The 24,074-nt window shown below is 42.3% G+C and overlaps 1 protein-coding gene across 11 annotated transcripts in view; it reads left to right on the forward strand.

Moving 5' to 3' along the window:
* Positions 1-24,074, forward strand: part of Adam22 (ADAM metallopeptidase domain 22) — a 202,363-nt gene that overhangs the window by 8,714 nt on the left and 169,575 nt on the right. For all 11 annotated transcript variants that reach the window (XM_050139756.1, XM_050139758.1, XM_050139759.1 and 8 more), the window contains exon 3: positions 16,916-16,992. In XM_050139756.1, the coding sequence (XP_049995713.1) occupies positions 16,916-16,992 (77 nt within the window). The remainder of the gene's footprint in view (positions 1-16,915; positions 16,993-24,074) is intronic.

A 24,074-nucleotide genomic window follows, 5' to 3' on the forward strand; every position in this document is an offset into this window, starting at 1 on the left:
CCCCTCCTCCTCCCCTTCTCCTCTTCCTCCCCCCCTCCTCCTCCCCTCCTCCTCCTCCTCCTCCTCCCCTCCTCCTCCTCCTCCTCATTTGTTCACTAGGTAGGCTCTCTCCCTCACTGGCAGCATTAGCACACTGAGGCTGTACTGAACTGATGGGCAGGTCCTGATGTTGATTAAACCTTCCTCTACAGTTTCCCTTTTCCCTGGAAGAAGGAGAGGAGCTGCTCCTTCACACAACCTTATTCTGCAGATTTCCTTCAGTCCCCTGGTGTGTTTTTGATGCGCTTAGAGTGTCCTGCCAGGGTTCTCCTAGAAACAAAATTGTGGATCTTCAGCAGGTACAAGTGACAGTCAAAGCTACGCATAGTCTGGCTTTATTAATGTACGGTATAGGAAGGAGACAGCTGGCTAAACAAGTGACCTAAGATCATCCAGATGTGGGCAGGAGTGGATTTTGAGTAAGGGTGGGGAGAAGATGAGGCTCAGGGTCACCACAGATCCACTACAGAGAAGAGACTGGGCCCATTGCACAAGAAGGACCCAGCATCCTCCTGAGTCAGCTTAGGCAGGGCTGCCTGGGAAAGCCTGATACATTTTAGCCTCAGCCATTGGGATTTCAGTGATGGACACTGATTTTGATTCTAAGGTTTGTGTTTAGCAAACAGGAGCCTGCGTTTAGCCAGGTTTGCCCTGACGGCCCTGGGAGTGCTTCTGTTCCCGGTGAGGACTGGGTTTGTGGTTCTGCCAGAACGATTCTCCCCCATTCCTTTTCCCCTTCTTTCTTCTTCCTTCCTCGTTGTCTTCTTCCCTCTTTTCCTTTCTTCTCTTCCTTTTTATTCTTGGTGGGTCTTTTTACCGTTCCTCGGGGTTGTGGGAGAGGACTTAAACGCCTCATAATTCAGGAGCCCATGCTCCTTTCTCCCCATTATGTAATTGAGACAGTTGCACTGGGCCCCATCTGGGTCAGGAGATGTCACCCAGTGAAAAGCTGGTTTCCTAACTCATGCAGGGATTTTTTTTATTCTCTAAAAATCATAGCTCTAAAATGCTCTAAAATTGTGTAAAATGAGTAATAGTTCATTTTGAGTGATATGCGATGCTTGTTAATTGAATGTTCAGTGAATGAGTGTGTAGAGTTGAGTTTAGAAGGTAAACAATCATTGAGATGAATAATTGTTCTTAATCATTTGCCTTACTTGCTGAGTTATTTTCAAGGAGATTTCGGTGTTTCCTGCAACTTAGCTGTAGTTAGTACTTTGAAATGTGTTGCAGACTTTGTCACTGGCTGTCGGGAGCAGCATTTTCTTTGAGACAATGTTGTGCGTCTTTTGCAAGAGTGTCATAGCATTTTTGATAGGTTTGAGTTCATGGGACATATTCAGGTGAGGATTTCTCTGAACAGTTAGTTATTCTTTAATTTTTAACTGTAGTTTTAAACTAAGGCCCTACTTAATTTTTTTTCTTGGAGCTAAACCCCTATAATTCCTGTCTTAATATTTTGTTTTAACTTTTTCTAATTTCTTTCTCTTTTATGAAAATGTGGTATTTGATACTAATGAGTTGTATGCTTTACCATTAATTAGTCATATGCAATTAAGTATTTCAAATATGTATAAGATGCAGGCGTACTATGAAATTTAATAATAATGTATAAATTAATTCTTTATCAACTATGTAATAGACTTTTAAAGAGCATTTAATTAGTGTGTGTGTGTGTGTGTGTGTGTGTGTGCGTGTACAAACATGTGATGAAAACTGTGGGAAACACTTCTCCCCTTCCATTACGTTGGTCCCGGGGATAGAGCACGGGTCCCCAGGCTTGGGGCAGACCCCTTTAGTTTCTGAGCCATCACTGCATCTCTCCAACTGCCTTTTATTCTTGGAGTGCTTGCTCTGCTGCTCCAGCCAGTCTTGAACTCTCAAGTCTCTTGTCCTCGTCTCCACACCTGTACCAGTATAACAGGTGGGAGGCGCTGTTCTGGCCTAACCTACTTTAATATTAGTGATGAGTGCAAATTCAAGACGTTTTACTATTTTTAAATATACGAGGTGGCTACCCACGTGGCACACCAGGAGATCTCCATGTTTCCTAAAGAGCTGCACATACTAGTTTACTCCTGGAAAAGAACCAACAGAGGACAATAGTGTAGTCTAAGTAGTTTCGTGTGTTTATAGCGTAGTGTAACGGAGGATCTGAGAATAAAGGTAAAGTAGGAGAGAGATTCGGGATTTGCACAGGGAATAGAACATATTAAAGGATGAAGTTCAGACACCATTCTGAAGAAATAAACTCCTTAGCTATCTCTATGACTTCAGGTAACCTTTGATAATCTCAGAAACAAAAGAATTCTTATCTTACTTATAAATAGCGTGTGTACATATATATTTACATCCTGTCTATGTAGGGTTGTGTAGGCACATGTGTGCCGTGCTGTACCTGCGGAGGTCAGAGGATTGGTTCTCTCCTTCTCTCCTTCCACCATGTGGGTCTTGAGGATCAAACTCAGGTCATTAGCCTTGGTGGCAGGTACCTTTACTGGCTGAGCCATCTCCTTGGTCCCTTTTAAAACAACTTTTTGTCTTCCATAGATTTGCCTATTCTGGATCCTTCAGATAGACTTCACTTTTTTCACGTTTTTCAACATTGATCCAGGTTATAGCTTGTATACTCTTTTCCTTTTTATTGCCGAGTGGTCATTATTTATTCATTCTCGTGGTAAACATTTGTATTAATTAAATTCTTTCATTGTGAGTAGCGATGATACATAAAAGAGTTTGTGTGCACATGTGGAAATCTGAGCATTCCACAGAACAAAATGTGTGTCATACAACCTTGCTACACGCAGCAGGGTGCTTCTTGTTTTTCCATGTTCTATTTCATGTTTCCCAAAACTGCTAGCCATGATACGTTATGGTGATTTTATAGTTCTTTCCTTTTTAGAGAAAGCCCAAATTGCAGCACTGGGTGGGGGAGAGGGAGGGGATGAGAGTTATCCTGGGCATTCTACTGCTGTGCTCTGCCCAGTCGCTGGAGTTTTCTTTCATCTGTCTGTCTGTCTGTCTGTCCATCCGTCCGTCCGTCCGTCCATCCATCCATCCATCCATCCATCTATATAACTTTGCTGTTAAACAATTCCTATGCCATAGAAATTCCCCTTTTAAGTGTGTAATTTAATCTTAATCTTTTCTTTTTTTAAATATAGCTTTTAGAAAGCTTGTAGTCATTTTCAGTGTGTCGTTTCCCTCTTTAGGGGGTGAGACCCCCTGGCTTTTATCACAGCAGCATCCGTGGGTGCTGTCGCATGCTCGCGAGATTCCTCGGCTCAGGCTCCTATCAACAGGACTCCCGGCCACTGCTGGATGCCGTCTTCAGCTTCACGGAGCCAGTTCCATCTTCTTGCCGTGGATTCTCTTATTTAATAAATATTTCAACACTTAATCAATCAACCATGTGTTCCCAGATTTCTAACAGTTCTCAACAAACATTCTCTCCAAAATCTGTTATTTCAGAGTGAATTGTTTGTGTTGTTTCCCTCAAGAAATAATTAGGTTAGGAAAAGCCCGTATGCTTTCCTTTGAGCCTCATATGTTCATGACAGAAAGGGTTCAGGAAGAAGGCTCCAAATGTGCCTAGGGTTGTTAGTGCTGCTGTACTGGTGTGCATGCATGCGTGTGCGTGCATGTGTGCGTGCATGCGTGTGCGTGCATGTGTGCGTGCATGCATGCATGCGTGCATGTGTGTGTGCATGCATGTGTGTGTATGTGTGATGGGATGTTTCATCTCCGTGAGGCCTGTGGGTCAGCTTTTGGTCTTGCATTTCACTTGAAGAGAGAAATGACTGCTTTCTGTGCACTTCTCTCCCCTGTGGTTGAGTTTGTCAGTTATGTCTGAGCCTTAACCACAGCTTCTTAAGTCCCTGCTCTCTGCAGTATATTGTCACCAGAACTGCAGGTCCTTTTTGTCCCTTTCTCCTTCCATCCTTGCAAAATATTTCGACTGTCTCAAAAACAAATAAACTGAGATTGGAAAGTATGGAATAGACTTGAAGTCTTCTTTCTTTTTGTACAAAGTTTTAACATGACAGCTCTTGCCAAGTTTCTTTGACTAGCCTAGTACTTGCTTTCTTACCCAGGCTGACCTCAGGCTTCCTGAATACTGGGAACATAGCCATGTGCCTCTGGTTCTGTTATTTCACAATAACATATGCATGTATGTTTGTATATGTCTGTGTGCATGAGTGTGATAACTACTTTTTATGACTTGGTTTGTAAACTGACATTCATTTAATTCACTTCATTGATACTTACTGAAGATGTACTATATGGCAAGAACTGTTCCAGGCCCTTGGATTATGTCAGCGATTACTTTTATCTTTTGAGGTCCATATTTTAGCAGGTGTATTAGCTAATAAGAAGTGCTAGCTGGGGGCTGAAGAGATGGATCAGTGGTTAAGAGCATTGCCTGCTGTTCCAGAGGTCCTGAGTTCAATTCCCGGCAACCACATGGTGGCTCACAACAATCTGTAATAAGGTCTGGTGCCCTCTTCTGGCCTGCAGACATACACACAAACTGAATATTGTATACATAATAAATAATAAATAAATAAATAAATAAAAGAAGTGCTATGGGAAGAAAACAGCATGGCAGTAGGAATTTTATAGTCTTGGGATGGCCAAGTAGCACGAAGGCATAGACTGTGATTTCTTTTTCAGTGTTGGAGATTGACTTTAGGGCTTGTGCAGGTTAGGCCAGCACTCCATCACGGCAGTAATGCTCAGCCCTCTATTGTAAGCAGGGTGCTTGCTCCCGGAGTCCTCGGAGACAACCTCCTTGGAAGGTGAGAAATGAAGCTGCAGGCGTCCAAGAGGACCAGTAGATGACTCCAAGGCTTAAACGTGTCTGTCAGTAGCAAGAAGGTGGTGCTTGCCAGGCGTGGTGGCACAACCTTTAATCCTAGTCCTCAGGAGCCCAAAGTGGGCAGATCTCTGTGAGTTCAAGGCCAGTCTGATCTACTTGGAGAGTTCTGGGTCAGAACTAACGAGTAAGACTGTCTCAAAAACACATAAACAAGGAAACAGACTCACACACACACACACATACACACACATACACACACATACACACATATACACACACACACACACACACACACAAGGTCAGATGGGAAAATCATTGTTTTGTTTTGTGGTAGATCCTTGATATTTAGCCCTAGTTAGCCTGGAACTCACAACCTAGGCTGGACTCAATCTTTTGTTGATTCTCCTGCTTCTACTTGCTGACTCTTGGAAATACAGTTGTGCCACCACAGCTAGCAGAAAAAGTCTTACTGGAGAATGGTGTCTGTGATTATCCTTATCTGGAATAATTCTTATCTCTAGACCTATTTTTGTTCCATCCCTGTAACCTACTGGATAATCTCAGCAAGGAAGACCAGGTAGATGCTCCCTGGGGTCTCTGGATGTAACCCAGTCCCCTTCTTGTTCCACATATCACAGCAGAACGCATACGGGTTCTTCTCTGTGCAGTCATATTATTTTTTTTGTGCTCTTAAATATACTTACATTTTACGGTTAATGCATGCACGGAAGGAAATAAGCTTCCCTTTTTGTGTTTGTAGACTTTGCAGTGCTAACGGGCTCTAAGAGCTTACTAAGTAGCATGGACGTTTTACTGTGCATAAAAGATGAGAAGGACGCTTCCAACTCACCTTCGAACAGATTCTGTTTCACCAAGGGAGGAAGTAGACACAGATTGCATTAAGACACTTTTGTTAGCTGTCCAAGAGGGAACGCAAGATGATTCAGCATCGGAGCAGACTGAAACAGGACTTGAGAAACCGAAGAGCTTGAGCAGGGGCGGAGCTTAGTGGGAGAGTGTGTGTCCAGTGTATTCAATCGCTACCACCCCAAAAATGAACGGGTAGATAAAAAGCCCCTTTTTAAAAGCAGACTCATCAGTCGATTTCATAGTGGAAGACTGAATCCCATAACTCTTTGAGGCTCCCCAAAACTCAGCCGCCCAGCCTCCCCCTGTCCTGCAGAGAGTGCACATTACAGTCTTGCAGTTGACACTAGTGAACTCAGCAGCAAACGTGACGGCCCTAATTCCAATCAGAGTAGGCAGAGTGCAAATGCTGATAAGGATTGTGTTCTCTACGACAATGGTATTGCTTATAGCTACCACATAACAAACCAATAAGGTAGTTTATATGAGAGCAGTGTTTACTGTAGTCCCGGGCAGTATGTCCCACTTTTGTCTAATCACTACATCTAAGATGCCTTTTCTCCAAATCGTCATCCTAGCGTAGTTGTCAGAGTTGAAATCTCCAGTGAGCAAGTCCTCTGTACCAAGCAGGTTGCCGAGCACTGGGGGCCCAGGGCGCTTGGTCCCCTGTTGAGAGTGGAGGACTGTGCAGCCGAATGAGATGGACCTGTCAGACAGAGGCTGGAGGGATTGTCAGCTAGGGAAGCCACAATGGAAGCAGAAATAGTCTGGCCGCTGATTCCAGAAGGAATTTTGTTCATATATGCTTAGTCTTTTGCTGCTTATACGTATCTTCACTCTTAAACCTGTTTAGTCTTTACAGCATCTCAGAGGCTGCCACTTAATAAATAGAAAGCCTGAGGCATAGAAAACTTCAGTATTTACCCAAGATCACTCATTATACAGCAGGTAGAGCTTGGGTTTAGGAAGGAAATGTGTCTGTTGAATCTGGAGTTCTAACTGCTGCTCCAATGCAGCTTTTCTTGGTTATGGTGGAGAAGGAAAGCTCTTTGGGGCCGGATTTAAAAACTGGGTTATGTTACTGCCTTGCATAACAGAAACATGCTTTTCCAGACAACAGAGGTCTGTGGGCAGGACCTTCTCTTCCTCAGAGTCTGCTGAGTTTTCAGGGAGTCCTTGGCACACCTTGCATTCAGGCTTGAAGTTGTCAGGAAGATGGTGGAACATTCCAGGAAGATCTGCAAAGGGCAGAGATGGTGCAGAGAAAGTTTGCTGAGGATGCTGGTCTGGGGAATGTTGAGTCAGGAGCCTTTGCCAGGAGGCAGTTTCTGAGAAACTCAGTGGGGGAGGTACAGAGAGAGGCTACCTACATGACTTTGAGACGTGAATAAATGCTCCCTCGGGATGACTTAATAAGTTAAATGACCTCTGTGGCGCTTTTGAAGTGCTCATTTTCATGGAGTAACAAGAAGTTAACTCAACTTGGCTTTTCCCTTTGTAAAAGGAACCTAGATTCCTGTAGAAATCCTTTCTATAACTCAGTATGTCGTATGCATGGAGTCCTCATAAAATTATTCTAGTTTGCCCCCAATGAGGCAAGAACTAGGGAGCATAGTGTATTCAACTTTGTATCAAAACATTGAACACCCAGAGACCTGGATCCCACAATGCCAGCATAGACCCCGTGTTTGTGCAGTTTTGTGAGGTTTGGCATCTGCACAGAGGCAGAAAATGGCTCCGGTCCAGCTCTGGGCTTGGAACTTCCACCCTCCTGTTCTAATGAGGCCATGGCTCCCAATTATTTTATTTGGTTTTATTTCTGTTTATGACACTATGGTGCCCATGGTCCACCAGCCTTTGACGTAAAATTGTTACAGGTTGAGTTTGTGCCAGAAAGGTCAGGTGAACAGTTTCATCCCTTTTTGTGTTCAGGCGTGAAGGGCGGTCATGATGCTAAGGAGAAAGCTTGAGGGTTACTGGCCTTGTGCCCTTGGAGAAAGATGTCTTTCAGAGCTAACAGGATGGGCTGTGGTTCTGACTTCCTGTCAGTACCTACTGTGAGCACGTCTGAGAAGCCTCCCAGGAAGGCTCTCATCATTTAGAGCACTAGCCATTCCTTTTACTTTCAGCTCTTTGTAGGTGGACTCAGCAAGCTACAGAGTTCACTCCTTCCAAAATATAGGTATATAGTTGACACCATTTCTTGCCCTAATTTGTATGCATGTTCACATACATATGTACACACGAGCATTATAAGATATGAATTGGTTTGTAGAATTTTCTTGTGTTTCATAAAACAGCATCTCTTAATGTTTTTTTTCTTCAAGACATAATTGAGACTCTATATTTTTATTTTTTTATTTTTTGAGATAGAGTTTCTCTGTGTAGCCCTGGCTGTCCTGGAATTCATTATATAAGGCCAGGCTGGTCTTGAACTCAGAGATCCACCTGCCTCTGTCTTCTGAGTGCTGGGATTAAAGGCGTGCACCACCACTGCCTGGAGTATTTTTGAAATGCATTCCACTTTTTAGGGAAAGTGTTTTGTGCTGAGGGTTAAGTGGCCAGATTGATATTTCTATGGCAGAAGCCAGTAGTGACTTGCTTCGGTAAATAATAGAAGCATGAATAAATTTACATTCTAGAATCTCTTTATCTATTCTATGACTGAATACTTTCATTATTTTTTTGCCATCCCTTAGATTTTTATCACCATGTATATGAAATTTTCTTCGCTGGAACCGTTTTCACATAGGTTTCTGTATTTGTTTATTTTGAGACAGGGGCTCACACCGTAGCCCAGGCTATCCTGGAACTGAATGTATAACTCATCCTCTTGCCTCCCATGTGCTGAGGTTTGAGGCATGTACCACCATGCCTGACTTCATTGATATTTTTAAAGGCAGAATTGCTGAAATGACTATATACCAGATACATGTAAAATAAGTTTTTAAAATTGATATTTATGTCTTACTTTAAACATATATGGTAGACAGATTCTTTGTTTTCCCTTTAACTTAATGGTAAAGAGTCGCTCTGTAGAGCAGCTTGGAGATGCTAGCTGGTAGTATGTGAAAACCCATCAATTACATTGTAGGGCTAGATTTATGTTATAATTTGCTGTTCTAATTTCTTGCTGTGTTCTGCCTGTGACTATGTTCAATAACTCCATACTTTAATTTTTTTTAAAAGATTTACTTATTATGTATACAATGTTCTGCCTACAGCCCAACAGAGGGCGCCAGATCTCAATATAGATGGTTGTGAGCCACCATGTGGCTGCTGGGAATTGAACTCATACGCACATGCACACACACACATACATACAGTGTTCACTCGCCTTCCATCACTGTGGTAATTGGGTAATTGAAATGACTATTGTGTTCCACTGGTCTTCATCCCGCTACCTGGGAGACAAAAATACGATGACTTTGCGGTGGCCCTTGTTTCTAGAGCGCTGTCATTTCATATCGCAGGGATGAAAACTTTTGGTGGTTGCTAGAGGGTTACGGATGAAAATACTCTTTGTCACCGTGGACGGTGACAGACCACGGCGATGGCTCTTCCTCTCCAGTATGAGTTTTGCTCTTTTAATTTTTTTTCTTGGATTATTTCTTGACACACGCATGAAAAATTTTGGGGCAGTTGAGATGTGGAGTACAGAAGGAATTCGTTTCTTTTAAAAGTTATTGTGCACATGTGCGGATATATGTGTGTGTGTGTGTGTCTGTGTGTGCTTGCACACGCGTGTGTGCACATATGTGTATGAGCGTGTGATAAAAGCCCTCTCAAATTATGTAACTTTATTTCCTAGCCACAGAAGAGTGAGCAAAGGCTCACCCTATGGAAGTTTGTTTCCTAAAAAGATGCAGCAGAATTGATGCATTTACCACGAGGTTTTGTTCAGTGATAGTCTCCCGTTTTCCTTCTGCCGACACTGGAGGTAGCCCCTCAGTGCAAGTGATCTTAATTCTCAGGCACCTCTAGTGTCTGTAAGTGAGACGAAATAACACAATCATAGCAAAAAGACAGAATAGAGACGGCTGAAATAAATCTTGACTGGAGGAATCCCCCATTCTTAGTTCTACTTTTCGGAGCTGGCCCATCTCTGGTGTCGTCCCCAGGGCACACTGTGACCTTGTTTACAAGTTTGCTTTTGAAATTATTGGCTTGGGGGCTCAGCTGCCTAAGTATTGATTAGAGCGTGAGCTTCACGGCTCGGTCATATTTCTTTCTCTGATTTTCCCCGTCTTTGGCATTTCCCACCTGCGTTGCTATCTGCAGCAAGTCTCTCCACTGCAAACTCATCCCTTTACATCTACAACACTATGATTACGGCTCTTTCCTTGTCTCACATGTGAGCAAAAGGTGGAAGGTAGGGAGTTTTCCTGACTCCGTTTTCAGTCAAATGTCAAGCCCACTGTGGGCTGGGAAGAGTGGGCTGGGAAGAGTGGGCTGGGAGGCGCTCTAGCCTCATTTCTCCCAGGTCTTCCCTGCACTGAGGAGCCGCAGCGTTTCCCAGGGCCGATTCACCTGAGGGGTTTTCTCTACTCCTTACGGATTTTAGGACTCCTTATGCTCAGTTTTAATTACAGCTCAGCGTTGCCCGGCTACTGAGTATCTGCAATGTCTTCTTTGACCTTCAGAATGAGGCGAGTGAGCATTTCCTTGTTCAGGCCTGAAAGTAAAGGTCTAGTAATGGGCAGCTAATGGCTGGGATGATTGAGAGGGCGATTTATCAGGAGATAGCGAGGCATAAATAGGTAATGAGGCTGCCTGGCTTCCTGGATGGAGAGCTGAGAAAATGGGAGCGGATGCCAGGGTCAGCACAGTCTGCCTTCCTGCTTATTGGAACAGCGGCCACTGGAGCAAAGGACCTCAGCATCCAGGAAGTCACAGGGTCCAGGGCGGTCAGTGTCCCCAGAACTCCAGGAAACTCAGCAACACAGATGCAGGGCCTCCAAAGAAGTCATCTTATTTGACATCTGCACAGCATAACCTTTGCCCTTCAGTAGAAAACCCCCAAGTAAGAGCAGTATATGATGCTTACATCCTTGTTCAAAACTCCACGTTAAACAGAGTCAGCAAGGACTGAAGTTAGATTTGGAAAGCAAAAAGGAAAAAGGAAATGGGAATAAGGGAGCTAAGTGATTCCAAAAACACCTCTACAAGGACCGGCACATTGTCTACCACAAAGTAGACACTCAATAAACTTGGTCTTGGTTCTTTTTTTTTTTTTTAACTAAAATGGCAAAGATTGGAATTTCCATGTTATTTATCATAGAGTTCCTCCTGTGACCCCACAATGTGCCAGCTCCCACTTACCTTTTCCTTCTCTTCCTTACACAAAACTTTAAAACTTACGTTGTTTTGGTTGAACTCAACAAGCTTTAGGTAGTAAATTTTCAGAAAAACATATATTTTACTTGGGATAGTTGAATGTGTTGTGATCTTGTGGTCTGAGCATGGAGGGTAAAGCAGGGATATTGCTGTGAATTTGAAGTCACCCTGGACTAGAACGCAAGTACAAAGTCAGTTAGGGATAGACAGTGAAACTCTATCAAGAAAACGAAAAGTTATGTTTAGTAAACCAGTAAGTAGATGTGGATCACCTGTTTTCAAAGGCGGACTTTTGTTATTGCTGTTCCTAAGTAGCAAAGGAAAGGGATGGGAATTCTGTGTATTGAATACCTGCTGCCATGAAGACCTTCATACCCACTTTTTAGTGCTCTCAGGATAAACTGCCTTTCTCAGGTGAGTTTACAGTGACTACTTTTAACCTACCACACCTCACACCGACATGGTACCACTCTCAAAATGTTGTCTTCCCATTTCACTGTGGAATCTCAGAGTCCACAGCACAGGCTTTCATGCACTTAGGAGAATTTTCTTAGCAAAATCAGTGTGGAGCCAGTGTTGAGATGTCCCTCGGTGCCCACAGAAGGCCCGACCTTCCACAACTGATTCCTCATGCTACCTGACTACATCTCAGCGCTTCCCATGCTTTTCTGTGCTGACTGTATCTGACTTTGTGCCCTTGTGGGTCCTTTGCAAGGTATGTTTATCCAGTTTCCTCAGTTTGGGAAGCAGCCCATCACCTTAGGCTAGCTGCAGAGGGAGAGCTGGTGTTGTAGCTCATACTATGAAGGCACATATCCATATTTTGTAATCATTCGGTTCCTTTTGACTGTGAGGTTTGGGGAGGTGGAGGGTGCAAGGACCTCATCTCAGTCATTTTCTATCCTGAGGTCTTCACTGTGGTCAAAAGTCTAAGGACAAAGGGGGCCCACTGAATTGCACACACCCACAGAGTGCACACTGCTGCTCCTGACTTGCACATACCCACAGAGTGCACACTGCTGCTCCTGACTTGCACACGCCCACAGAGTGCACACTGCTCCTCCTTACTTGCACACGCCCACAGAGTGCGCACTGCTGCTTCTGACTTGCACACGCCCACAGAGTGCACACTGCTCCTCCTTACTTGCACACGCCCACAGAGTGCGCACTGCTGCTCCTGACTTGCACACGCCCACAGAGTGCACACTGCTCCTCCTTACTTGCACACGTCCACAGAGTGCGCACTGCTGCTCCTGACTTGCACACACCCACAGAGTGCACACTGCTCCTCCTGACTTGCAGAGATGAACACTCCCAGGTTGAGACTCTGAACGACTTGTTCTAGTTCATTCCCTTGTAACTGAAATCCCAGGATTTCAGCCCAGACTAGCTCTCTCAGTTCACTCTCAAGGCTTTTGTGGTTGTTATTGTTGTTTGTTTCATTTTGTAACAAATGACCTACTGGCAGGTACTGTTTTGATTTCTGTAATAGTAATGCAGAAGGCTGGACTTAGAGAGCAGTTTGGTTAAAGATAAAGTAGAAATTAGATGCAGTCTATGATAGACCTCATGACAATTGTGCCATAGGGCACAATTGAGTTGGCCAGAGAGAAATCAGAGCTGGCTTTACCCGAGAGTCATCATCCCCACACACATGTGAATAATATGACTCATTTCTTATGTATGCTGTGTAAGCGTACTCTCCTAGCTAATGCCTTCTTGCACAGTTCTTCACACACTTATCGTCTATCTCAGCTGCCTGGCTCCTCTGACGCCTGTGGCCGCACAAATGCTGTAATGCAGCACAGCAGTCTTGGGGAATCCCCGTCCTCTGACAAAAGTTTACTTGAGGCCATGGGGTAATGAGTAAGGTGAAAGAGAGGCTATTGCCAATGGTGTCAAAATAGGGCTGATACGTACAAGTGTGGCTTGCTCTTGGTAGTTCGTTATTAGACTTCCAGGAATCCCTTCTGTGTTGGCAGTGTAGTGACACAGTATTCAGGAAACACGAGGAGCTAAGGGCTCTGCTATATACTTGAATTCTTCTTTTGAATAATGTTAATTCCTTTTGCAGTTGCATTGCATAATACCATTTGGTTGGTAATCTTCCCAATCCATCACCAGTCGTCTATTTGTTTTCAGGTTGAAGTTAACTTAGCCTTTGTTTTGCCAAAGGTTTGATTTTACCGTGCATGGTTTGCTGTCAATTTGCTTTTCTTTTCTCCTTTTCTTTTTGAGTTACGAGTAAGGCAGTCTTGAAAACTTAACTTTTAACCTCTGGCAAATGTGGGTTGGCTCTGGTTTGCTGACTCTAGACTGTGTCAAGACAGAAGGACAGGGTGCCAAGAAACTGAATTTGTAGGGAACGTGGTGTTATATTAACTTTATATTTAAATTTTGGCTATTTCTGTGAATAGTGAACAGGTCTCAATCTGGAGATCATATCAAGTCCCATAGGTCCTACAATTCTATGGTTCATTTTTGAAATTAGAAATTAAAATTAACTTTATATAATTATACTGATTTATCAAGATTCCTTGCCATCTGGATCGTTTGAAAATAATTAGTGCGTTTTTCTTCTGCATCTTTTGTTTCACAACTTCTATAACCTGTTAGCCATATTTTGTCACACCTATGTCATCTTTTCATGGAAAATCGAGTTTAGTTTATATTTTTAACTGTAATTCTCAGTTTTTTTTCCCAAGGCAGGGTTTCTCTGTAGCTTTGGAGCCTGTCCTGAAACTAACTCTTGTAGACCAGGCTGACCGTGAACTGAAGTTTGATTTTCTTTCTGTTGCCTCTAAAACACGCTGCTCAGAGCATTCTCACGTCTCTAAGGATGTTCCTATCATAATAAGCTAACCAGAAGTCCTGAAAATCTGCATACATCTCCAAACCACAGAGGGACAGCAAGGAGCTGAAGTGTGCTGGTGAAGCCTTCTGGGAGCTAGATGCCTGGCCTGCCAAGGACTCTTGTACTTGGAAATGACTTTTGCCCATACATGCCTCATCTTTTCTGTTTGTAAAATAAAAGCATCTATTATTTGAGTTCTAAGGATCTTTTCAATATTATTCTGTAACATTGAAGTGTTAAACAGTTTTAAGATAAGAAATGAAGTACTGGGGATTTTGGTGGTAGAATTCTTGCCTATTTTGTGCAAAGCTCTGATTCAGTCCCAGCATCACCAAAGGAAGAAAGAAAAAACAAAACAACAGAATTTGTTCTTATGTAGTAATTTGAAGAAGTGTATTTTTATAAAATTTTATTTCCAAATGTGCCTCAGATATACTTATCGTCATCGTCTTCTTCCTCTTCCTCTTCCTCTTCCTCTTCCTCTTCCTCTTCCTCTTCTTCTTCTTCTTCCTCTTCCTCCTCCTCCTCCTCCTCCTCCTCCTCCTCTTCTTCTTCTCCTCCTTCTCCTTTTCTCCTCCTTCTTCCCCCTCCTTCTCCTCCTACTCCTTTTTCCTCCCTTCTTTTCCTCTTCCTCTTCTTTCTCTTCTCCTTATTCGTCCACTTCTCCTTCTCTTCCTCCTCCTCCTTCTCTTTGGTGGGCAGGGCATGCTGAAAGTTGAACCCAGAACCTTGCTTATGGGAAGAATACATCTATCCACAAAATCACACACAGGACCTCTGCTATTTCTCTCTTCCATGTAAAATTAATAAGTTGGTAGTGTACATTAGCTCCCCTCTCCTCCCTCAGAGGAAAGTCCTGTATTATATTAGTTTTTTTTTCTTCTGAACCATTTTGTTTTCTTTCAACTTTCGACAGCAAAGTTTAAGGGTAAAGTTGGGAATGACCCTGCCTGATGCAGCTGAGTCGTAAGGCACTGGGGCGGGTCGGGGGCCTAGAGCCCTATGCCTGGGCACTGGGGAGGGTTGGGGGCCTAGAGCCCTATGCCTGGGCACTGGGGAGGGTTGGGGGCCTAGAGCCCTATGCCTGGGCACTGGGGGGCAGCTGAGGGCATCTTGAAATGCGGGGGCAGGATGGAGATCTTTGGTGGAGTAGCAAGTGTGCAGCTTACACTGGGTTTTCAGCATGGATCTTGGGAGATCAGGGGANCTTGGGCACTGGGGAGGGTCGGGGGCCTAGAGCCCTATGTCTGGGCACTGGGAGGCAGCTGAGGGCATCTTGAAATGCGGGGGCAGGATGGAGATCTTTGGTGGAGTAGCAAGTGTGCAGCTTACACTGGGTTTTCAGCATGGATCTTGGGAGATCAGGGGATTGTGCTGTGTGACAGCGGTGGAGCTGAGAGTAAGGTGCAACTCTGAGGACTCTGGGAAAAAACAGAGGAAACCAGGGCTTGTTGGAGTTATCTGAGAAGAGTGAGGGGGAGTTAGGTTTGCCTGGGAGAAGGGGCTGAAGTACTCTGTGATCACCTTGTCTTCCGGTTAGAGGAGGCTGGTGGGCCCCGACAGCCATGCAGGATTCCCCAGCCCACATTCTTTCAAATCCTGTCCGGTAGGAGAATCATCCTGTTGCTTTTGCCCATCGGGCCTTCTCTTTTCACCTAGTCCTGAGTGTACTGAGTGTGAAGTCAAGACATTTTCAAAATATATAGGCTGGTTTAATCCAGCACTTTTTATAATCCAGTGTGTTTTAGCAGCTGTTGTTTTTCCATTAGCAATCAGAAGGTCTAAAGAGAGCACAATAACTTACAGAATCTCTGTATTTTCCATCTTTATGTGACTTATATTTTTTATTACTCTTCCCTTTTAAGGACCTTATTATTTTAAAACTATATTTTCAATCTAAAACCGTATATACTCTTTCTCTTCTCTCTTTCAAGCCTATGATGTATATTTTTAAACACACTGTGACTGATTCAGAGGTTTTTTTTTTGTTTGTTTGTTTTTGTCTGAATCTGTCTTTATTGAGTATCTGTAATCTCATTTGGACCACATGAGCCTGTAGACTGCTAAGCGGCATGGCTATGATTTCCACCTCTGCTTTGGAGCTTGCCCTCCCACAAATGGCTGCCAGGAGATGCTTTTCTGTACTGCGGCTGGCAGGAACCCACCACCTAGCTTAGCTCATCAGACACTGGCTGCTCAGGTCTGCAGGCAGCAACCAGGAGACACATCCCAGTATTGTGGCCAGTGTCAGAGACATGAAACTAGGAAATGGCTCTTGACTCCGTTTCTGTGTGTCTAGAACCCTTTCCCAAGCTCTCTCAGGTTTTATGTGGTTGTGGTTGCTGAACGTTTGGGTGCCATTTGTAGGCAGAGTTTCTCTGTGCCTTGGCAACTGTTTCTAAATATCCAGACTTAATATTAAGTATAAATGATTTGACAATAGCTTATGCTTATTACTAACTAGCTCTTACATTTAAATTGACCCATATTTCTTATCTAACTTCTACGACTTGTCTCATGGCTTGTTATCTCATTCTGTACACAACTTGCTTCCTTTGTGTCTGGCTGATGACTCCTCTTACTCTGCCTTCTTTCTTCCAGAGTCCTCTGTCCCTCCCATACTTCCTGTCTAACTACTGGCCATCTTTGTATTAAACCAATCAGAGTGACGAATCTTTACAGTGTACAGAGGATTATTCCACAACAATTAGGGAGTAAGTTTACTGAAGTAAAGTTGGATTTGCAGTGTTTCAAGATGAGGCAAAGCAGAAAAGTAGGGTCCTTGTCTCCTTGACTGGATGGTAATGAACTTTGGATTGGTGACTGCCTGGTTTCCAAGAAGGCACACAGTTTTGTTTGCTGTGCTGTCTTTTATCCTCCTTGTTGAACTGCTTTCTTATTTGTAATACGATGAGCCTTTCAGGATGACTATAAGAAATACTCACGTAAGAAACCACCACCGCTGACTATAAATATGCTCTACCATTTTGATATTGCAGTTGACTCATGTGGACAAGGCAAGCTTCCAGGTGGATGCCTTTGGAACCTCGTTCATTCTTGATGTCCGGCTAAACCAGTAAGTGCTTGCCAAGTTGTCTTCACTGTAATTATGCTATCTAGTGACTTCAAGGTGTTAATGTTGGTGATAATAAGAAATAAATGTGCATTTGAAATTGAATAGCTTTTGTAGATACACAACTTTTACTAATATATAATAGAAGGTAGGAGTTCTTCCAGCATTTTGCACAAGAATCTGTATGACTTGTGCTTCTATGAATGATAGATTATGAAGATATACTTAAGGCAGTAAAAGTCCTTTCTGTCTCTGTATGTGTGTGTTCATGCTCATGTGTACACGGTGTGCGGCTGGGTGTGGAGGATAATGAACAGCCTCAGATGCTCAGTAGATTGGGATGTTTCCAATAAGATAAACACACCACATTACAGCCAGTGAGGGTCTCCGCACATCCACTCACACCACCATACAAGATACCAGAGAAAGATGATAGCAAACATGTAAAGGCACAGGAGAAACAAAAGACATTCTGGGGTCTGGGGCCTTGCCTAACAGAGATTGACCCATCAGAGAATTTCCTCCTGGTGGGATAACACCTTGAACTTCAATTGCCACCTGCTGCTCCTCTGCCATCACCATCAGCAAGGATCTGTGTATGAGAGAAAACAGTATTTATCCTTCTGAGCCCGAGTTACCTTATTCGGTACATTTTTTTTCTTGTTCCATCTACTTATGCAAATTTTATGACTTAATTTTTTTTTACAACCTAGTAATGTTGTGTATGTGTGCCATAGTTTTTCTTGCCTATTCATCTCTTGGTAGTCGTTGAGGTTGATTTTATTCTCTAGCTAGTGCGAATAGAGCAACAGTAGACATGAATGTGCACACGTGTTTGTAGTAGGGTGTACCGTTTGTTAGTAACTATTTTCTTTATGCTAAAAAACCACAATAATGTGATAGTTTTTTTCTTTTTCATTTTTAATGTAGATTTTTTTTCTTGTGCAATTTAATGCTTTTGGTTTGACTTACCTTTATGGCTCTATTGGTTTAGGAAGAAGGAAGGTGGAAATTGAATATGCTTTGAAAAACTTTGGACTGCTCTCTCATAAAGCAATTCTAGGCCTGTGGAACAAGTCAAAAAATTATTTTTAACTAAGGGATAATTAAGTCTGTATGTAGCTGGATATCAGTTGCAGAATAGATCCAATAATACTTATTTTAAGATGGGAATTGAAGAAAATGAATTATTACATAATATTCCTTCAAAATATTCAGCAAACCAGATTTTCTATAACCAGATTATACAAGAGTTCATTCACCCTTTGGGTTGTAGTTCTGTGGAAGGGGTTTAAAAATACAGAAAGGCTAAAAGCGAGCAGTACAGCCAGTTCCTGCTTTGTCAGTTATTAAGTGTGGGAGGTAGTTTCCTTCATGGGTCATGGCTATGAAATTTCACTCTTAGGACAGATACATTAATAACACCAAACGTATTATTTGCTCTGCTCATATTGGTTCTGAGGTTACACGGACCCTTCCAAAGGTCAGCAGAGGGTGCTGTATTTTACTGTGAAACATTCCTTAGAAAGAAGAGGGCTCGAAAGGACATCTAAATCATATTATCTGAGCTACTCAGCCCACGTCTTTTCCTGTGAGCCACTCCGTTGTTATTCAGTAAACGAATAATTAAATGCCTCAGGGAGAGGGAGGGGTAGTGGGGAGGTTTTCTCTTCAGCTCCCCGAGCTTTAATGACGTCACCTGGCAAACCTGTCAAAGTAGCGTGCTTTCTTATCTCTTTATTTATTGTGGGTCATCTTTTTTATTTCGATAACATCAAAATAATTTTTCTGTTACTCTGTGATTCTTATTCCAATCTTTTTATTCCCTGTTTCGCAGTGGGGGATGGCACCCAGAACTCAGCATGTGGGTTAACCATGCAGAATGGGAGGTGGTGTGGGTGGGAATGGGGAGGCTGAGGCAAGGTCAGGGAAAGAGCACTTAGGTTCAGGTTCTGTTGAAATGGGCAAGTGCAGTCTTGTATTTGGGGACCTCACTTGACATTTCGTCAACCTTTGCCTGCTTTCCACTGGGACCTTGAATTTCTGGGAAAATCAGAGTCCTGGTAGATTAAAAGGCAGGATATGAATTCAACTGGACCCAAAAGCTAGTTCTGCAAGTCCTCATTTATTTGACTATGCTCCACTTATAAAGTAGTTAATGCCGATGATTAAAATAAATGCTGAGGATAAGAGTATAATTAAATGATGATGTTTTATGATAATAATAAATAGCAGACCTTTCACTGTTATTAGTAAATCAATCAATGACTATTTTGCTCTTCTAGTGATTCATTATTTGAATACTTATTTATATATACATTTACTATTGTGTAGAAGACAAATCTTTGTTGAAAAACTTAAGATCCTTATTTTCATTTTACATATGTACACAAGCATGCATGCACATGTATATTTACAGACATGTACATATATACATATAGACATGCTTAGCTTATATACGTGCAGCTAGACCTATACACACATTTGTAATTCCCTGGGTATTGCTGAGGGTTCTTCTGGAACCTGAGAGCTTGGGAGACCAGAAGAAGGTAAGTGCTTTAATTTTGAAGAGCTTGCCTTCTGGCCAGAAAGGCCATAAACTTGTTAAATAAGGTAATGTCAGAGAGTGGCCTTATTGTTGGTGGAGCCCTGATATTGGGATGGAGGTGATAGTTAACAGTTGCTGTTAGAACATGTCATCTATATGAAGGGTGGTATTAAATGTAAGGGCCCCCAAACAGAAGGACCAACAGCGAAAGTGGAGCCAAGAATTATAAGCCTAGCATGGTTGAGAGAAGGAAGGACAGCTGAAGGCCGTGAAACTGGGAGTCAATGTGTCATCAGATGAGGTCAAAAACAAAAAGGAGCCCAACTATCTGGGGCCTCTTAGACCACAGAAAGAAGTTGCAAAGTGTGGGTTATCGATTTCTTTATCCTTTGTTGCGTTATTGACTTATTCCCTCATTGGCTTGTGATAATTCAGTTTCAGTTATTGGATATTGAAATTTTAGAGTGATGTCTCTGAAGACATACAGGGTGTGCTGGTTATTTCTTTACTGATTTCTTGTCAACTTGACACAAACTAGAGACTCCTGTGGAGAAGGAGCCTCGGTTAGGAATCGTGTCTATGAGACTGGCCCGTGGGAAGCTCTGTAGGGCACTTCCGTGATTAATGATTGCTGTGGGAGGGTTCGGTCAACTGTGGGCAGCGCCACTCTTGGCCGTGTAGACTTGAGCCATCTAAGAGGGCAAGCTGGGCGCGCCACAGGCTTTAAGGTGGACAGTGGCGTTTCTCCGCGTCTCTGCTTCAGTTCCGGCCCTGGCCTCCCTCAGTGATGGACCGGGATGTGGATGTGTAAGCCAAATGAACCCTTCCCCCTTCAAGTTGCTTTTGGTCTGTGTCTCACCCCTGCAACAAGCAAACAAACTGACACGCAGGGTTGTCACCAGGCTTTTCATTGTCCCCTTGTAAAGAGGGCAACTTGGAAAAAAATAATTTCCCAAAGTTGGCTTAGAATTAAGTAAAAGGAAAACACATAAAACACGAAAAATTTACTTGTCAAGTATTTAAGTCTTAAAAAAGATCCCAGAGATCTGGAGTTGGTGAAGCATGCCCGTAACCCCAGCACTGGAGGGGCTGAGGCAGGAAGATCCCGAGTGCACAGCCAGCCTGAACTGAACAGTGAGATCAAGGAGAGACGTTGATCCCAGAAAATCCTTTCCTATAGTGCTCAGGATAAAATACAAAGACATTGAAATGTGTGTGTGTGTGTGTGTGTGTGTGTGTGTGTGTGTGTATGACTTTAAATATTGTATCAGAATAATTTAGGTAACTGTGAATGTGTCTGTGCTTAGTTCTGAGTAGCTTTATTTAGTCTCAGATCTTTTGGTAATGGGACTATCTGTAGTACTCACTGGGCAGAATGTGATTACTTACCAGGGCTAGTCTAATCTTAACAACACTTAAAGTAATAGAAGTGCCTTTAGGTGAGTATAATGATTATCTTAAGGTGGATTTTATTGTTCATAAAATTTACTCATTTCAAATGTACTATTCAATGATATTTAAAGTAAGTTTACCTAGTGATACAATAGTCATTGCTAACCAAGATTTGTTTGTTTGTTTTCTTTTTTGGAGACAGGGTTGTCTCAGACTGTCTCAAACTTGCTCTGTAGTCTTGGTTGGCCTCTAACTTGTGATCCTCCTGCCTCTGCCTACACAGTGCAGGGATTACAGGTGTCTCCTACTGTGCCCCATACACTGTAAATCAGTTATAAAAAACATCTGAATTCCTCTGATAAGATTCTTTTCCCCATTTAGATTTAATTTCCATTTCTGTCTATAGCTCCTAGTCAATAACTAATTTACTTTTTCTTTATAAATCCCCCCCCCATGTATGATATGTGTTCCTTGCCTTATTTCCTTTAGTTGGCAGGCATTAACAGTTCATGTAGGATGTAGCATGTCCTAGTAGTTCATTCCAGCTCTTTTGTTTTTGCTTTGCATGCGTCTGTGTGGGGTTTCTGTGCATGCATCTATCCCTCCCTCTCTGTGCATGTGTGCTGTGTCTGTGTGTAGTTCACCCTCCCTTCTCTGTGCATGTGTGCTGTGTCTATGTATTGTTCACCCTCCCTTCTCTCTCTGTGCATGTGTGCTGTGTCTATGTATTGTTCACCCTCCCTTCTCTCTCTGTGCATGTGTGCTGTGTCTCTGTGTAGTTCATCCTCCCTTCTCTCTCTGTGCATGTGTGCTGTGTCTATGTATTGTTCACCCTCCCTTCTCTCTCTGTGCATGTGTGCTGTGTCTCTGTGTAGTTCATCCTCCCTTCTCTCTCTGTGCATGTGTGCTGTGTCTATGTGTAGTTCATTCTTTTTGTTACTTTGGACATTTTCATGCACAACTTTATAGTTTTCTTTTAATAGATATTCAAAAGTAATATTGTTGAGTCATACGGTACCTTTCTTGTTTAATTGCTCAACTGTTTCCCTTAGAGGACTTTTGAGATTTTACTAGTGGGATGGCAGGAGTTTCTTTCTGCAAATGCTGTGTCTAGTATAAATAATTACTAAGGCTTTAGGGTTTTGGTATTGTGCCTGTTGCAAGTCTGGAAAGGGTTCTATATTTTTAGTGCTATGATTTTATTATGTTTCTTTGATTCATAATGAAACTATTCCTTTGAAATAGATATAGAGCTTTTGAAACTTTTACAGGGTAAGCGTCTCTTATTGATAGCCTGTCCTAAGGAACTTTGTGTGGCCCTCACATATTTTAGTTTTAGCTGAAACATAGTTCATTTCTTCTGTCTTTTTTTTCCTTTTTTGTTTGTTTCTTTTTTTCTGTTTTTTTTTTTTTTTTTTTCGAATAGGGTTTTGGTATGTACCTCAGCTGTCCTCAAATTTCCTCCAAACCTCCTGCTTCATCCTTCCGAGTGGGTGGGATTGTAGTTCTGCACTGCTGGCCTGCTTTCATTATCCTCCTCCAAATCATCATCATTATCATCATCATCATCATCATCATCATCATCATCTTGAAGGGTTTCAGTTTTAAACTGTGAACCCCACTCTAGGATTTTTTTAAGTGTAGGTGTAGTTTTCTCTCAAAAGCAGGAGATTTCTTGAACTCAACACAGGGTGGCTTTGGCTGTTAGTGGGACTGCCTTTGGCTTCAAAGCCCAGAATAAAGAGAATTGGATTGGAGGCACTGGAAAGACCATTGGAAATGCCTGCTAATGACCAGAGAGTGGTCGACCACGGAGACCAAATACTAAAGTTAGGGCCTGGGAAGTTATTTCTAAAGGAATGGTTTGAGGGTTTACTAGAGTCGTCAGGACGAACAGTTTTTTTTTTTTTTTAATGGAGTGTGTAACACAGAATTCTCGGGTGTGGACGAGAAGGAGAGGCCCAGAGTGCAATACCCTGCACGTCTTTGTATCATTGGTTCATGTAAACTTTGTTTTCTTATTTAGTACAAAAATGTAGTCTTACTGCCTGGAATAATGGCATCTGACTATAGTTCTAACACTCAGAAAACAGGTGAGAGAATGGTGAGTTGTAGATTTAGGTTTGTCTGGGCTATGTAACCAGATTCTATGCCTCACAAAATGGGAATATCATCCATAGCATTCCATAGCAAAGCCTGTTACTTTATACTAGTAATACGTGCTAATAAAAAGAACAGGGCCAGGCATGATGGCACAAGGAGGTAGAGGCAGGTGGATATCTGAGCGTTCAAGGCCAGCCTGGTCTATATCGTGAGTTCCAGGCTAGGCATGACTTTGTAGAGAGTTGCTAGCTCAAAAACAAAACAACAGAACCCAAATAAATGAATAAACAAACAAATATACCAAAAGAAAATGCAGCTATTACTTATAGATATTTTAAGCATTACTATCTATTTGATTAATAGGAAACTCTGGAGATGATAGCATACTTATAAGCATATTATTAAATTTGTAAATAAAAATATAGAATTGTTTAATAAAAGCAAGACTGTGGTTAGGTTTTCAAGGAAATTATCATAGAAATACTATTTTTATTTTGAAATTGTTGCTGTACATGTTTTAGTGTCACACAGTTATTAGATGAGTCGAAAATGCATTTGGTAGATTGATTCAGTACTTTTAATGGGAAACATTGAAACGTACACTGTAACTAAATGACTTTGCAGAATCGAGTAGGTTCTCTTTTCAGTTTTTACAGTGATTGGGGGACAGATTGAACACTGTATCATCAGCGTTCTCTGCTGTCTTTCAACAAGATGCCAAATGATTGATATTGCAAATTATATCAATTATAGTAGTATAGATGGACATCATCGACTTTATTGAATACAATTAATTGGATTTCTTAGATATAGTCAGTGTAACTTAATTTTATGATATGGCTGCTAAGGCCTTGGCTGGACAGTGGCCTCTGGTGGTGAACTCCTTTATTCCCATTTGTCTGGGAAGCTAAGGAGGAAGGTTCACTTGATCTGGAGAGTTCAGGGCCAGCATTGGTAAATAGTCTTTTTTCTCAAAAATCAAAGATATTAATGTATTACCAAAGCCAAAGTCAAACCAAACTGCTCCTGAAAAAAACAAAAT

Source organism: Alexandromys fortis, unplaced genomic scaffold (assembly GCF_014885135.2).
Source record: "Alexandromys fortis isolate MF-2015 unplaced genomic scaffold, M_Fortis_MF-2015_v1.1 scaffold_38, whole genome shotgun sequence".
NCBI lineage: Eukaryota > Metazoa > Chordata > Mammalia > Rodentia > Cricetidae > Alexandromys > Alexandromys fortis.